This window comes from Sus scrofa, chromosome 15 (assembly GCF_000003025.6).
Source record: "Sus scrofa isolate TJ Tabasco breed Duroc chromosome 15, Sscrofa11.1, whole genome shotgun sequence".
In the NCBI taxonomy this organism is placed as follows: domain Eukaryota; kingdom Metazoa; phylum Chordata; class Mammalia; order Artiodactyla; family Suidae; genus Sus; species Sus scrofa.
In genome coordinates, this window is record NC_010457.5 from 104,130,895 (window position 1) to 104,145,902 (window position 15,008).

General features: G+C 34.7%; 1 protein-coding gene across 5 annotated transcripts in view; it reads left to right on the forward strand.

Annotated features, from left to right (window-relative positions):
- Positions 1-15,008, forward strand: part of SGO2 (shugoshin 2) — a 51,346-nt gene that overhangs the window by 31,517 nt on the left and 4,821 nt on the right. For all 5 annotated transcript variants that reach the window (XM_005672058.3, XM_021074897.1, XM_005672059.3 and 2 more), the window contains 3 exons: positions 8,062-8,297; positions 9,561-12,767; positions 14,340-14,490. In XM_005672058.3, coding sequence (XP_005672115.1) covers positions 8,062-8,297; positions 9,561-12,767; positions 14,340-14,490 — 3,594 coding nt within the window. The remainder of the gene's footprint in view (positions 1-8,061; positions 8,298-9,560; positions 12,768-14,339; positions 14,491-15,008) is intronic.

Consider the following 15,008-nt stretch of genomic DNA (forward strand, 5'->3'; position numbering starts at 1 on the left):
TTTTTTTTTTAATGTGGAAATCCTGTTGACATTTGCAACATTTATTGAAAGGCCCATCCTTTCCCCACCTCATTGCAGGGTCATCTGTATAAGAAGTCAGGTAACTGGATGTGTATGGGCCGATTTCTGAACTTGCTATTCTGTTATATGAGTCTTTTAATAAGATTTGGTATTTGATAGATTGAATCTCTTATTTATTTATACTTTTAAAAAATATTAATTGGCCATTCTTGATCCTTTGCATTTCCATGTGAATTTTATTTTATTTTATTTATTTTATTTTATTTTTTGTCTTTTGTCTTTTTTAGGGCCACACCCACAGCATATGGAGGTTCCCGGTTAGGGGTCTAATTGGAGCTATTGCAGCTAGCCTACGCCAGCGCCACAGCAATGCCAGATCCGAGCTACATCTGCAACCTACACCACAGCTCACGGCAATGCCAGATCCTTAACCCACTGAGCAAGGCCAGAGATCGAACCCACAACCTCATGGTTCCTAGTCGGATTTATTTCTGCTGTACCACGACGGGAATTCATTCATTTCCATATGAATTTTAGAATCAGCTTGTCAATTTACAAACACACACACACACTCACACTCACACACCCCTAAATTTTTTGTGTGTGTGTCTTTTTGTCTTTGCTAGGGCCGCACCCATGGCATATGGAGGTTCCTAGGCCAGGGGTCTAATTGGAGCTATAGCTGCCAGCCCACGCCAGAGCCACAGCAACGTGGGATCCAAGCTGCGTCTGCAACCTACACCACAGCTCACGGCAATGCTGGATCCTTAACCCACTGAGCGAGGCCAGGGATTGAATCCTCGACCTCATGGTTCCTAGTCAAATTTGTTAACCGTTGCACCATGATGGGAACTCCCACCCTTGAAATTTTGATTGGGATTGTATAGCTCATTTTGGGGGAAGTTGACACTTTATAAAATTGAGTGTTTCATCTATGAACATGGTATATCATTCTGTTTATTTAGATACTATGTATGTAGTTTTAAAGTTTTTAGAGTGCATTTATTGCACATCTAACATTTATCCTTTCTTATTTGATGTTTTTTAGTGCTATTCTTAATTGTTTTCAAATTTTCTTTCTCTTCTTGATGTTATTTTATAGAAGTATAATTGATTTTTGAATAGTGACCTTGCTGTTAATTTTAATAGTTTATCTGTATGGGTTTACTTGTGAATAAGAACAGTTTCCCCTTCACCTTTCTCTCCATTGTATAGGCCTTATATTTTTTTTTCCTTACCTTACCATACTGACTACTTCTTGTTCAATAATGAGTAAAAGTATTAACAGTGCACATTCTTGTTGTGTACCCATTACTTAATATGTTTGCTCTTAGGTTTTTATGGATTCTTCTTATCAGATTAAAGAGCTTTCATTATACTCCTACTTTGCTGGGAGTTTTTTCATCAATGGCTGTTGGATTTTTTCAAGTGCTTCTTCTGTCACTATTGATTGAGAAGATAGAACTTTTCTCTTTTTTTCCCTATTAATGTAATGATTTTTAAATATTTTTTCTAATGTAATGAATCATAAGGATTGATCTTTTTAGTGTTAAATCACTATTCCATTCCTGAAATGAACTGCTCCTGATAGCCCTTTAATATATATCAGTAAACTTATATATATATTTTTTCGCCACCCATGGCATGTGGAAGTTCTGAGGATAGGGATCAAACCCACACCAGAGCAGCCACCTGAGCCGTAGAAGTGATAACACCAGATCATTAACCCACTGCATATCACTTAACTTTAATTGCTAATTTTCTAAAGGATTTTTGCCTGTATTTTAATAATGAAGATGTTTTATAATTTTCCACAAGGAACTGCATATCACTTAATTGCTAATTTTCTAAAGGACTTTGCCTATAATTTAATAGTGAAGATGTCTTATAATTTTCCTTATATTTTGTCAAGTTTTGGTATTTATGTTATGCAAGTCATAATAAATGAATTGATAAATGCACCTCTTATTTTCTGAAGTATTTGTGTAAATTTTTTTTCTTTAAATACCTGGGACAAGTTATCTGGACCTGTAGTTTTTCTGTGGAAACATTTTTGGTAACATCCCATTTTAATAGACATAAAATTATTCAGACTTTCTATTTCTTTTTGTATAAGGTTAACTAAAAGATTTGTCCATTTCATTTAAAATATCAAAATTTTGGCATATGGTTGTTCAGAATAGCTTTAGTTATATGTTTAAAACCTAAATTAGGATATGTAATGATGTTTTCTTTTTCTTTCTTAATATTGGCTATTTGTGTTTTCTCACTTTCTTAATTAGTTTTGCTCTAGGGATTTATCAATGTTATCATCCATCTTTGCAAAGATAAATCATCTTCACAGCTGTGTTCATCTTTCTTGTTAGTATATTTATTGTTCATTGATTTTTTTCTGCTTATTACTTTTTGTTTTTAATTAAAGAATACTTGATTTACAATATTGTGCCAATTTCTGCTCTATTTCTTTTCAAGTTAATTATTACCGTAATTAGTTGTTTCTTAAGATAGTTTAGATGATTGATTTTTCAGCCTTTTCAAAATATAAAGTTATTGGGGTAGAGCTAAAGGGTAGATCATTTTATGACAAAAGTTTAAGGCTATTTTTATACTTTACCTGCATCCCACAATTTTTGATATGCTTTAATTTAAATATTTTAAACTTTTTTTTTTTTTTGGCTTCTTAGGACCACACTTGCAGCATATGGAAGTTCCCAGGCTAGGGGTTGAATCAGAGCTACAATGCCAGCCTACACCATAGCCACAGCAACACCAGATCCAAGCCACGTCTGTGACCTATACCACAGCTCATGGCAACACCAGATCCTTAATCCACTGAGTGAGGCCATGGATCGAACCTGCAACCTCATGGATCCTAGTCGGGTTCATTAACCACTGAGCCATGAAGGGAACTCCTAAACATTTCAATTTAAATATTTACTACCTTCTGTTCTGATATATTGTTTGATTCATGGATCACTTATAAAATTATTTAAGATCCAAACAGCTGGGTGTTTTTTCTAATTACTTTTTGTTGCTTTCTAGTTTTATTCCACTGTGGTTACAAAATATAGTTCATATGATTTTAATTGTTTTAAATGTATTGAGACTTGCATTAGAACACAGCTTGGAAAGAATGTCTATTTTTTGGTTGTTGGATGCAGTAATTTGTATAAATCAGTTATGTCAGGTTTGCTGATAATATTATTCAGATATTCAGTATCCTTCCTGCTTGTTTATCAGCTGTTGAGAGAAGTGCATTGATGCCTACCACTGTGATTATGGATATATTTCTCCTTTTAGTTCTGTCAATTTTTCCTTTATATATTTTGAAATTGTTACTAGATGTGTATAAATTTAGGACTGATTTGTTTCCCTGATAAATTGATTGTTTTATTAATATGAAATATTTCTAGAAATGATACTGCTTTAAAGTCTACTTGTATAGCATAACATTTCCATGGTACATCTTTTTCTATAGCTTTACTTTCAAACTCTCTGTTACATTTATTTATTTATTCATTCATTCATTCATTCATTGTCTTTTTAGGGCCGCACCTGCAGCATATGGGGATTCCCAGGCTAGGGGTCTAATCGGAGCTGTAGCCGCCAGCCTACACCAGAGCCACAGCAACGCGGGATCCGAGCCTTGTCTGCAACCTACACCACAGCTCACGGCAACGCCGGATCCTTAACCCACTGAGAGAGGGCAGGGATTGAACCCTCATCCTCTCGGTTCCCAGTTGGATTTGTTTCTGCTGTGCCACAATGGGAACCCCTCTGTTTCATTTAAAATGCATGTAAGTTTTTATTAAACAAATTTAGTTTAATATCTCTTTTAATTACAATAGTTGTTATGTTTACATTCATTGTAATTCCTGAGAGAGTTGGATTTATATCTAGTTATTTTCTATTTGAGCCACCTGTTTTATGTTCCTTTTTCTCCTTTCTTGATTTTCTTATTTAATGTTTACCGTGTGTTAACTTACCTGCTATTTTTTTATGATTACCCAAGTGATAGCAACACTCATCCTTGATTTGTTATTCTCTAATACTAATTATTATTTTTAGCATTTCCTCAGTAATACTAGCACCTTAGAATACTTAAATTCCATATTTCTGGGTCCTGTGTTAATGTTATGATATATTTTCATTCTGATATATTTTAACCCCACTTTCATTGTTTTATGTAGTCAGTATTCATAATTCATTTCTAATTTCTTCATATTGCTTCCTGCATTTTAATTGTATGCTCATTTATAATTATATTTTTATTTGTTGTTTATCCAGCTTTCATGAGGTAAAATTGACAAATAAGCTTCTTGCATTTTCTTATTTCCTTCTGAAATAATTTTCCTTCTGCCTAAAAAAATCCTTTATTATTTCTTTTAGTTCAGGTACTAGCAATGAATTCACTCAGCTTTTGTTTTTCTGGCAACATACTTATAACACCTTCATTTTCATAAGATTATGTTTACAATAATTAAGTTTAAGGTTACAAATTACTTTTAGCAATTTAAAGGTATCATTTCATTGTCTTCTGGCTTCTGTCTTTACTGCTGAAAAGTTAGCACCTTTTCTACAAGTCAAAGAAGTTCCTTTTTATTCTGGTTTGCTGAGAGTTTTAATAATGAATTTGTATTTAATTTTGTTAAATTTGTTTTTTCTGTGTCTGTGGAAAGAATCATGACTTTCCCCTTTGTCCTGTTAAAGTGACTTCTAATTGATTTTCTAATGTTAAATCAACTTTGCATCCCTAGAATAAATTCCACTTGGTCATAATGTATTTATTATTCTTTCTATATATTGAGGGATTTGATTTGCTAATGATTACTTAAAGCATTTTGTACCAATGTTCATAAAGGATATTGGTCTTTAATTTTCTTATATGGTTAATAGGTTTCGATAAGGGTTATGCTGGCTTTGTAAAATGAGATGAGAAGCATTCCCTCTTCTTCCATTTCCTGAAAAAAAAAAAATTGTGCAATTTCTTGAGTATCTGAGAAAATTCACATAAGAAGTGGATCTGGAGTTTTTAATTATTAATTTCACTTCTTAAATAGATATGGAAGGCTTTTCAGATTTTCTCTTTCAAGTCAACTTAGAAAATATTTGTCTTTTTAGAAAATCATCCATTTCATCCAGACAGTCAAGTTTATCACTATAAAATTTTTACAATATGCCTTTATTCTTATATCATTACTTTTTTTTTTTTTTTAGTTTTTCACTTTTTAAAATTTATTTTTGATTTCTTTTTTTTATTTTCCCACTGTACAGCAAGGGGGTCAGGTCATCCTTAGATGTATACATTACAGTTACAGTTTTTTCCCCCACCCTTTCTTCTGTTGCAAAATGAGTATCTAGACATAGTTCTCAATGCTATTCAGCAGGATCTCCTTATAAATCTATTCTAGGTTGTGTCTGATAAGCCCAAGCTCCCGATCCCTCCCACTCCCTCCCCCTCCCATCAGGCAGCCACAAGTCTCTTCTCCAAGTCCATGATTTTCTTTTCTGAGGAGATGTTCATTTGTGCTGGATATTAGATTCCAGTTATAAGTGATATCATATGGTATTTGTCTTTGTCTTTCTGGCTCATTTCACTCAGTATGAGAGTCTCTAGTTCCGTCCATGTTGCTGCAAATGGCATTATGTCATCCTTTTTTATGGCTGAGTAGTATTCCATTGTGTATATATACCAAATCTTCCGAATCCAATCATCTGTCGATGGACATTTGGCTTGTTTCCATGTCCTGGCTATTGTGAATAGGGCTGCAATGAACATGCGGGTGCATGTGTCTCTTTTAAGTAGAGCTTTGTCCGGATAGATGCCCAAGAGTGGGATTGCAGGGTCATATGGAAGTTCTATGTATAGATTTCTAAGGTATCTCCAAACTGTTCTCCATAGTGGCTGTACCAGTTTACATTCCCACCAGCAGTGCAGGAGGGTTCCCTCTTCTCCACAGCCCCTCCAGCACTTGTTATTTGTGGATTTATTAATGATGGCCATTCTGACTGGTGTGAGGTGGTATCTCATGGTAGTTTTGATTTGCATTTCTCTTATAATCAGCGATGTTGAGCATTTTTTCATGTGTTTGTTGGCCATCTGTATATCTTCCTTGGAGAAATGTCTATTCAGGTCTTTTGCCCATTTTTCCATTGGTTGATTGGTTTTTTTGCTGTTGAGTTGTATAAGTTGCTTGTATATTCTAGAGATTAAGCCCTTGTCAGTTGCATCATTTGAAACTATTTTCTCCCATTCTGTAAGTTGTCTTTTTGTTTTCTTTTGGGTTTCCTTTGCTGTGCCAAAGCTTTTCAGTTTGATGAGGTCCCATGGGTTTATTTTTGCTCTAATTTCTATTGCTTTGGGAGACTGACCTGAGAAAATATTCATGATGTTGATGTCAGAGAGTGTTTTGCCTATGTTTTCTTCTAGGAGTTTGATGGTGTCCTGTCGTATATTTAAGTCTTTCAGCCATTTGGAGTTTATTTTGGTGCATGGTGTGAGGGTGTGTTCTAATTTCATTGCTTTGCATGCAGCTGTCCAGGTTTCCCAGCAATGCTTGCTGAATAGACTTTCCTTTTCCCATTTTATGTTCTTGCCTCCCTTGTCAAAGATTAATTGACCATAGGTGTCAGGGTTAATTTCCGGATTCTCTGTTCTGTTCCATTGGTCTGTCTGTCTGTTTTGATACCAGTACCACACTGTTTTGATGACTGTGGCTTTGTAGTATTTCTTGAAGTCTGGGAGAGTTATGCCTCCTGCTTGGTTTTTGTTTCTCAGGATTGCTTTGGCGATTCTGGGTCTTTTGTGGTTCCATATAAATGTTTGGATTGTTTGTTCTAGTTCTGTGAACAATGTCATGGGTAATTTGATAGGGATTGCATTGAATCTGTAGATTGCTTTGGGTAGTATGGCCATTTTTCCAATATTGATTTTTCCAATCCAGGAACATGGAATATCTTTCCATTTCTTTACCTCTTCTTTGATTTCTTTGATTAAAGTTTTATAGTTCTTGGCATATAGGTCCTTTACCTCCTTGGTCAGATGTATTCCAAGGTATTTGATTTTGTGAGGTGCAATTTTAGAAGGTATCGTATTTTTGTATTCCTTTTCTAATGTTTCATTGCTGGTATACAGAAATGCAACTGACTTCTGAATGTTAATCTTATATCCTGCTACTCTGCTGAATTTATTAATCAGTTCAAGTAGTTTTTGGGTTGAGTCCTTAGGGTTTTCTATGTATAGTATCATGTCATCTGCATACAGTGACAGTTTGATCTCTTCTCTTCCTATATGGATGCCTTTTATTTCTTTTGTTTGTCTAATTGCTGTGGCTATCATTACTCTTTTATTACCAATATTGGTAACTTGTGTCTTCTTTCTTTTTGATGAAAGTATTGTCGATTTTATTGATTTCTTTAAAAACCTAGCTTTTGTTTCATTGATATTTTCTGTTTTTTCAGTTTCATATTTCATTAGTATCTGTTCATCATTTCCTTTCTTCTACTTATTTTTTAAAAATTGAGATAGAGCTCACAAACAAAATTTCTCATAACAAAGAATTCACTTTTTTGAAGTATACAGTGCAGTGGTCTTTAGTATATTCACAAAGTTGTGCAAAATTCACTACTCTCCAACCCCAGAATATTCCATCATTCCAAAGATAAAACCCATAGCCATTATTTGTCACTTCCTATCTCTTTTTACCTAGCTCCAGTAACCACTTACTTAATTCATGTCATTAGTATTATTATCCTATTAGCCCAACCAGTGATTATTACTATTTATCTCCTTTTGGGGCCACTGAAGATAAGGACATAAGAAGCATTCCTATTTTATTCCAAGCATTCCTATATTATTCCAAGTATGATTAGAAACTACTGTTTCCTACCAATAATTGCCTTCATTGAATGCAAAATGGTACCAGGGTAGGTTTGTGGTTGGATCGTAAATACATGGAATATAGAAAGAACTATCCATGTAATTTTCTAAATAATTTTTGTGAAATACACAATTCCTCATTCATTCTTAATTGCCCTTAGGGTTCCGTTAACTTCAAATGATGATGATGATGATGATGATGACAATAAAGAGAAAACGCAGTGTAACAATAAAACCATATCAAAGACATCACCTGATACTCCCTCTTTGGTATCAACAAGACGATTATCAACTCAGCATAATTTGGAATCATTATTTCATAAGGAAAAGGATCAGAATGTTTATGGTTTAAATGTTTCAGAACATATCTCTTCAGTTGTTGATACACTTCCCAAAGGTGAGATTTTTTTTTTTAATTCATTTTGAATATCAGTATTAAACAGTTGACATGCATCAGATTTTCTTCTTGAGGGCCATTGTGTATAAACAATGTTAGGTTTCTTACATTACAGATTTCTTAATTTCTACCATATAAAATTTCTGGTAAAAAAATTAGTTTAAAAGTAAATATGCAGACAAATGTTAGGTCCACCGTGGCCTAATACTGTTACTCTGGAAACAGTATTTATGAATGAGCTGGCCTAAAGAACTTTTCTTGGTTTCTTAGCTTATGAATTCAAAGAAATCATATATTTATTTAGTTACATCTTCTCTTTTTCATAGGTATGAAAATTGAGGTTCTTGGTAGGTGTAGTGACTTTTTCAAGATTATAACCAGTTAGTGTTAAGCAAAACCATGAGCCTGGGAAATGGTTGAGCAAGAGGAAATGCTGACCCTTATGTTTTACGGCATTTTAAAATAATAATACTGTAGTGTAGTCTGACTTACATATTTATTTGACATAGAATCTCAGATTGGGATATGGAACCATAACTATATTGAATTTAGAGTTTAAATTGTTTTTCTTTTCTAAAAATGTATGTGGGAGTTCCCGTCGTGGCGCAGTGGTTAACGAATCTGACTAGGAACCATGAGGTTGCGGGTTCGGTCCCTGCCCTTGCTCAGTGGGTTAATGATCCGGCGTTGCTGTGAGCTGTGGTGTAGGTTGCAGACGCGGCTCGGATCCCACGTTGCTGTGGCTCTGGCGTAGGCCAGTGGCTGCAGCTCCGATTCAACCCCTAGCCTGGGAACCTCCATATGCCGCAGGAGCGGCCCAAAGAAATAGCAAAAAGACTAAAATAAAATAAAATAAAATAAAAATGTATGTGAATGTGTATATATAATTTAAATAAACTTTAGATGTCTGCTGATATCCTCTTGGTAGTAATCCTTATCAGAGTTATCACTTATTTGGGTTCATTTGCTGGTCTCCTTCCACTTAGAAACATGTACTCTCTACTCTGCTGTTGGGGCCAAGGCATAGTGAATTACCAGTTTATATTTTCCATAGAGAGAAATGTAAAACATGACTTGTGACTACTTCAGCCATTTCCACTTTATTTTGTATCAGCATAGATTCTTCATAATATAAATATTTGAACAGAACATATTATCAGTAAACCTTTTTCTGAAAGAGCTTGATTCCTAAACTAATTTGTTTAAAATAATAAATTCCTTGTTACCACTTATTTCTGAGTTTTATTTCCCTTTATTTTATAGAAAGCCATTCCCATTCAGAACAAAATTCCAGGAGTTCTCTAAAAAGTGAGATGAAAAACGCCCAGTCGATCAGCTATGGAAAGGAGAAGTCATCTCCTATTAATGTGACTAAAAGGAAAAAACGTGTATCATCTTGGGAATCAAATAATCCCAAAGACAGTCCTTGTGTAACAGATTTAGATCAACAACAGATTTCAAGTCCAGAATTAAATTGGATTGCAATAAAAGATTTTACTAATGAAACAAATAATAAAATGCAAAGAAATATACTGTGCTTTCCTGCCTCATCTGAGTCTGCAAGTGAACCCACTGCAGAGGGCATGAATCAAGTTCATGGCAATGATGACTTTCAGTTGCAGAAAACTGTGTATGATGATGACATGGATTTAACTGCTAGTGAAGTAAGCAAAATTGTTACAGTTTCAACAGGCCCTAAAAATAAAAGTGATAGAAAACCAAATGACTGTGGAATGAAAACTTTCAGAAAAGTGAAAGACTCAAGCTCTGAAAAAAAGAGAGAAAAATCAAAGAGACAATTTAAAAATAGTTCAGATGTGAACACTGAGGAAAAGATTGAAAATGGAACAATAAGAAGATCTATTGTCCTAGATGGTGAAGGAGATTCAGAAGATCCAAATTTTATTTTCAATATAGAAAAGCTGACTCAATCGAACATACCAAAGAAAATAACCCTTCATAATGGCTTTGCTCAGGATGACAGACAAGGTACACAGTATAACAAAAAGAAGAAAAGAATTCATGTAACAGGTGAGCAAAAGGAAATACATACTTTCTCCCAAAGTTCAGATAAATTCCAGCAGGACAATAAATTTGATATGGGTGCAAGTTCTCTAGCTTGTAAGAAAATTAAAGCTTCTAGACAGACATTTGTGATTGATAAGTTTGAAAAAGATAACTTATTCCCAAACCAAGACATTAAAGGAACTACCTCTGAAAACCTAGGAGTCACAAATGAATTTCAAACAGCTTGTCTTTCCAACAAAGATAATGGAGATTTATGTGATTATGAGACCCGAGATATATTAGACTTGAAAAAGCAAGTCACTGATATGCAACCCATTCAGCACAATGAACCAAAAATAAATAAGCTTAGGCAGAAAATAAATCGAAAGACAGAAGTAATTTCTCAGATGAGCCAAATATTTGGGGATAATACTAAAGATGTGCCTGGCCCAGAAAAAGGTGATTTTCCCTTGCAAACCCAAGAGGATAAAAAAAACATCTGTGGAAACCTAGGAGTTTCAAATGAGTTTCAAAAATCTGCTCTTTCCCCCAGCAACAATGGAAACCTGTGTGATTGTGAGACCCAGAATATGTTGGGTTTGCAAAAACAGATCACCAGTGTGTACCCTGTTCAGCAAAATGAATCAGAAATTAATAAGAATCTGAGGCAGAAAGTAAATCGGAAGACAGAATTAATTTCTGAAATGAATCATTTGGCTAATGACGGAAATGGATATTGCCCAGAAAAGGGTAACTCTTTCTTCCTAACCCAGGATAAAAAACTCATCCCTGAAAACCTAGAAGACACAAGTGAGTTTCACACACCTGCTCTTTCTACCAAAGATAATGGAAAGCTATATGATTATGACACTCACAATGTTTGCGGGGTGAAAAAGCATGTTCACGATATACAACCTGCTTGTCAAAATGAATCAAAAGTAGATAAGAAGCTTAGGCAAAAGGTATGTCGGAAGACACAAATCATTTCTGGAATCAACCAACTATATGAGAATGATGACAAAGGCATGCATGACCCAGGAAAATGTAACTTATTTTCCCTAATGCAAAAAGATAAAGAAGTCGTCCCTGAAAACCTAAAAGACGGAAATGAGTTTCAGTTTCAGATAGCTGAAATGTCCCCCAGAGGTAATAGGAACCTATGTGATTACGAAACTCAAAACATTTTAGGGGTGAAAACGCCTGCTACTGATATGCCACCTGGGAAGCAAAATGAATCAAAAATAAATAAGAGGCTCAGGCAGAAAGTAAGTCATAAGACAGAAATAATTTTGGGAATGAACCGAAAAAATGAGTTTAACAGCAAAGATATACATGACCCAAAAAAAGGTAACTTCTCTTCCCTGACCTCAAAGGATAAAGAGACCATTTCTGAAAACCTAGAATTCACAAATGATTTTCAAACAATTTATCCAATTTATCTTTCCACCAAAGATAATGGAAATTTATATGATTACAAGACCCAGAATATGTTGGATTTGAAAAAGCATGCCACTGATATGCAACCTGCTCAGCAAAATGAACCAAAAATAAATAAGAAGCTTAGGCAGAAAGTAAATCAGAAGACAGAAATAATTTCTGAAATGTACCAAATATATGAGGATGATGATAAGCATGTGCATGGCCAAGAAGGCTGTACAAAAGATCTTGATTTTAAAATAAATGAACCTAAACAAAGACTTGAAGGCCAAAATGTTATCGGTGGATACTGTAAGGGAATCAACAGTGATGAAAAGGAAAATTGGGATAAAATTTCAAATCCTTGCAAACCAGTTAAAAAGCACAAGAAAGAATCATCAGGCAAGACAAAGAACATTTTGACAAAAAGTAAAAAGAAACCTGTTTTACAGTTAACAGGTTCTTCACAGATGTCCATGTCCTTAGAACCAAGTTTAAAACATATTACTAATGAGGCAGATTCTGATCCAGGAAACCAAACAGAACCACAGAAGAGTCTGAAGCAAAGCATTACAACACTGAATAAAAAGAGAGATGTCTCCTTTGTGGAAGTGACAGAGGAAAGACAGTGCCAGACTGAAAAAGTAAATAAAATGACACCCAAATCAAAGAAAAGGAAGACCTTCATAGATCCTTCTCCAGATAGTCATGAACTAATGGAGACAGTACCTGACACTGTTCAGGGAATATCAGTTGGATCTGAATACACTATTAAGAGAGAAAAATTGGAAAATGAGGAAATCGTCAAACCAGACTTTTACACAAAAAAGTTGAAACCTTTATCTCAGATATATTCACCTAACAGAAAGGATTCTTCCTTTAGCAGTGTTTTTGAGAGTTCAATACCTTTGAGTGCTTTGTCTAGTAAAAATAGGAGAGAAAATTTTGTTCTGGAGCGTTCACCTGTCTTTCAAGTAAGTGATGATGTGCATGAGATGAAAGAGATGAAACTGAAAGTCATCCAGAGAACACAAAAATCAGAAATAGGTAGGTCAGTACCTGAAGTGATCAAGTTTTAGAATTTTATATATATGTATGTGTTTCATTTAACCAGTAAAGCATTTCCTGTTATAACTGGTATTTTTTGGAATTTCAAAACTATATATTACTGTGTAGCCAGATATGTAGAAGCAACATGAAGGAATTTAAAGAAAGTTTAATACTTTGAGAAGATAGCAGTGAGTATCCTATACCCCCAAAAAACAGAGCTGTGCTGTAGCATAAAATTGTCTGACAATGACATAAGCTGTCTAACAGTGTCATTCCTTTTTCATATTTTTGAAGGAAATTGAGTGTTTTAAATGAATATAATAATGAATTGCCCTGGTTAGATTTTACCAAGTACAGTGGCAAATTTCTTAAGAGTAGGACTCTCTCCAACAACATATACTTAATATGATTAAAACATTATTCTCAATATTTTCAAGGATTAAAAAATAAACAGTACCAACTCTCTTTTCTCAGAATACATGTATGAAGAAGTAGCAAGTATGTATTTAAACTGCACTTGTTTATACACGTTAATAAAAGCACACGTGTTAAGGAGTGTAATGAAGGAGAGTAGCTTTCACTCGAGGGACCCGCAGAGGTATCATCAAACAGATAGCATTTTAGGCCCCAAAGGATTGGTAGGATTTTTTACCTTTAGTGTTTGTTTCTTATTTTCCCCAGTCATACTCACTCACTGTAGAAAATTAGGAAAGAATCAGAAAATAGTAGGAAAAACAATGCCCCCCAAAAGGACTACAGTCATCATTTTGGCATAAGCGGCCAAAAAAACCTACTTGAAATCATATTATATACATTACTAACCTCGCTTTTTCTTCTTAACATTGATGTTCCTTTGTTAGTAGAAATTTTGTAACATTAGACATTTCCGTGTCTATTAAAATTTTCTACTTGGCGCCTAACTTTTCAATATATGTATGTAGAACACTAGGATCTTGATGGATAAGATTATTCCAGGTAAAAGGAATACTGAAGTAAAAGAAGGGCAAAGGTCTAGAGTTGCAGGACATTTTAGAGGACTGGTGAGCCATCTTTCATCTCTGTTCCTCATGGTGCCTTTCCCTCTGTGAGCAGTCGACGAGAAATGCTGAATGAATGTGCAGTAATTTGTGTGATTCTGTGCCTAGAGTTTCTCTCAGCCTAGGAGTTAACACTGTGGCAAGCAGGGTTAAGTACAGCATTGCTGCAGCTGTGGCATAGGTCACACAACTCTAGCTCATACTCAGTCCCTGGCCCAGGAACTTCCATATGCCTTGAGTGTGGCCCCCCCAAAAAAAATTTCTATCAACCTAAATATGATTGCAGAATAAAAATGTTGTAGGCTATTACTTGGATAGTTTGTTTTAAAATTGTAAGGCTCTTTTCTTCTTGTTATTGCTTTAAAAAAACTGATTTAAAAGTAATTTTATTGCTACTTTTGTAAAATTTAAAGTTATGATTTGATTACTGTTAAGTAAAAATTTGCTGCCAATGATTTATAAACCAATAAATATGTATTTCTATATCTCTATCTACTATTACAAATATTTTTGGAAACAATCCTCTTTTCAGGTATTAGAACGCTACAGGACTTGACAAATACCAGTTCTGTTTCAAATAACACTGCTAAATCTGAAAATAAGTTAGAAGAATTATCTTCAGAGCTGCCAAGCCGAAGAAGAAGGTGTACTCCTCTCTCCTTAAAAGAGCCAAGTCTAAAAGGGTGAGCATTTCAATGACATAAGAGTGATTTTAGCATGATAATATAAAATACATGCTTTAAAAAAAATTCTGGAGCTCCCATCGTGGCTCAGTGGCTAACGAATCCAACTAGGAACCATGAGGTTGCGGGTTTGATCCCTGGCCTTGCTCAGTGGGTTGGGGATCAGGCATTGCCATGAGCTCTGGTGTAGGCTGTAGACGCTGCTCAGATCCCGTGTTGCTGTGGGTCTGGCGTTGGCCAGCGGCTGCAGCTCCGATTAGATCCCTAGCCACAGGAGCAGCCTTAGAAAAGGCAAAAAGCCAAAAAGTAAAAAAAAAAAAAAAAAAAAATTCCTATCTGAATTAGTTTTGAACACTAGTATTGATGAAGCATGTAGTGTTGATTTAAAGAAATGTGTTTATTCTTCAAAAAGGCTTAAAAGGTTTTTTTGTTTTCTGATTTGCACCCCATTATTTTTCACCCTCATTTATTTATTCTACTTTGTTCTTAGAGGAATTCAAAGTGGTTTATATGTCCTT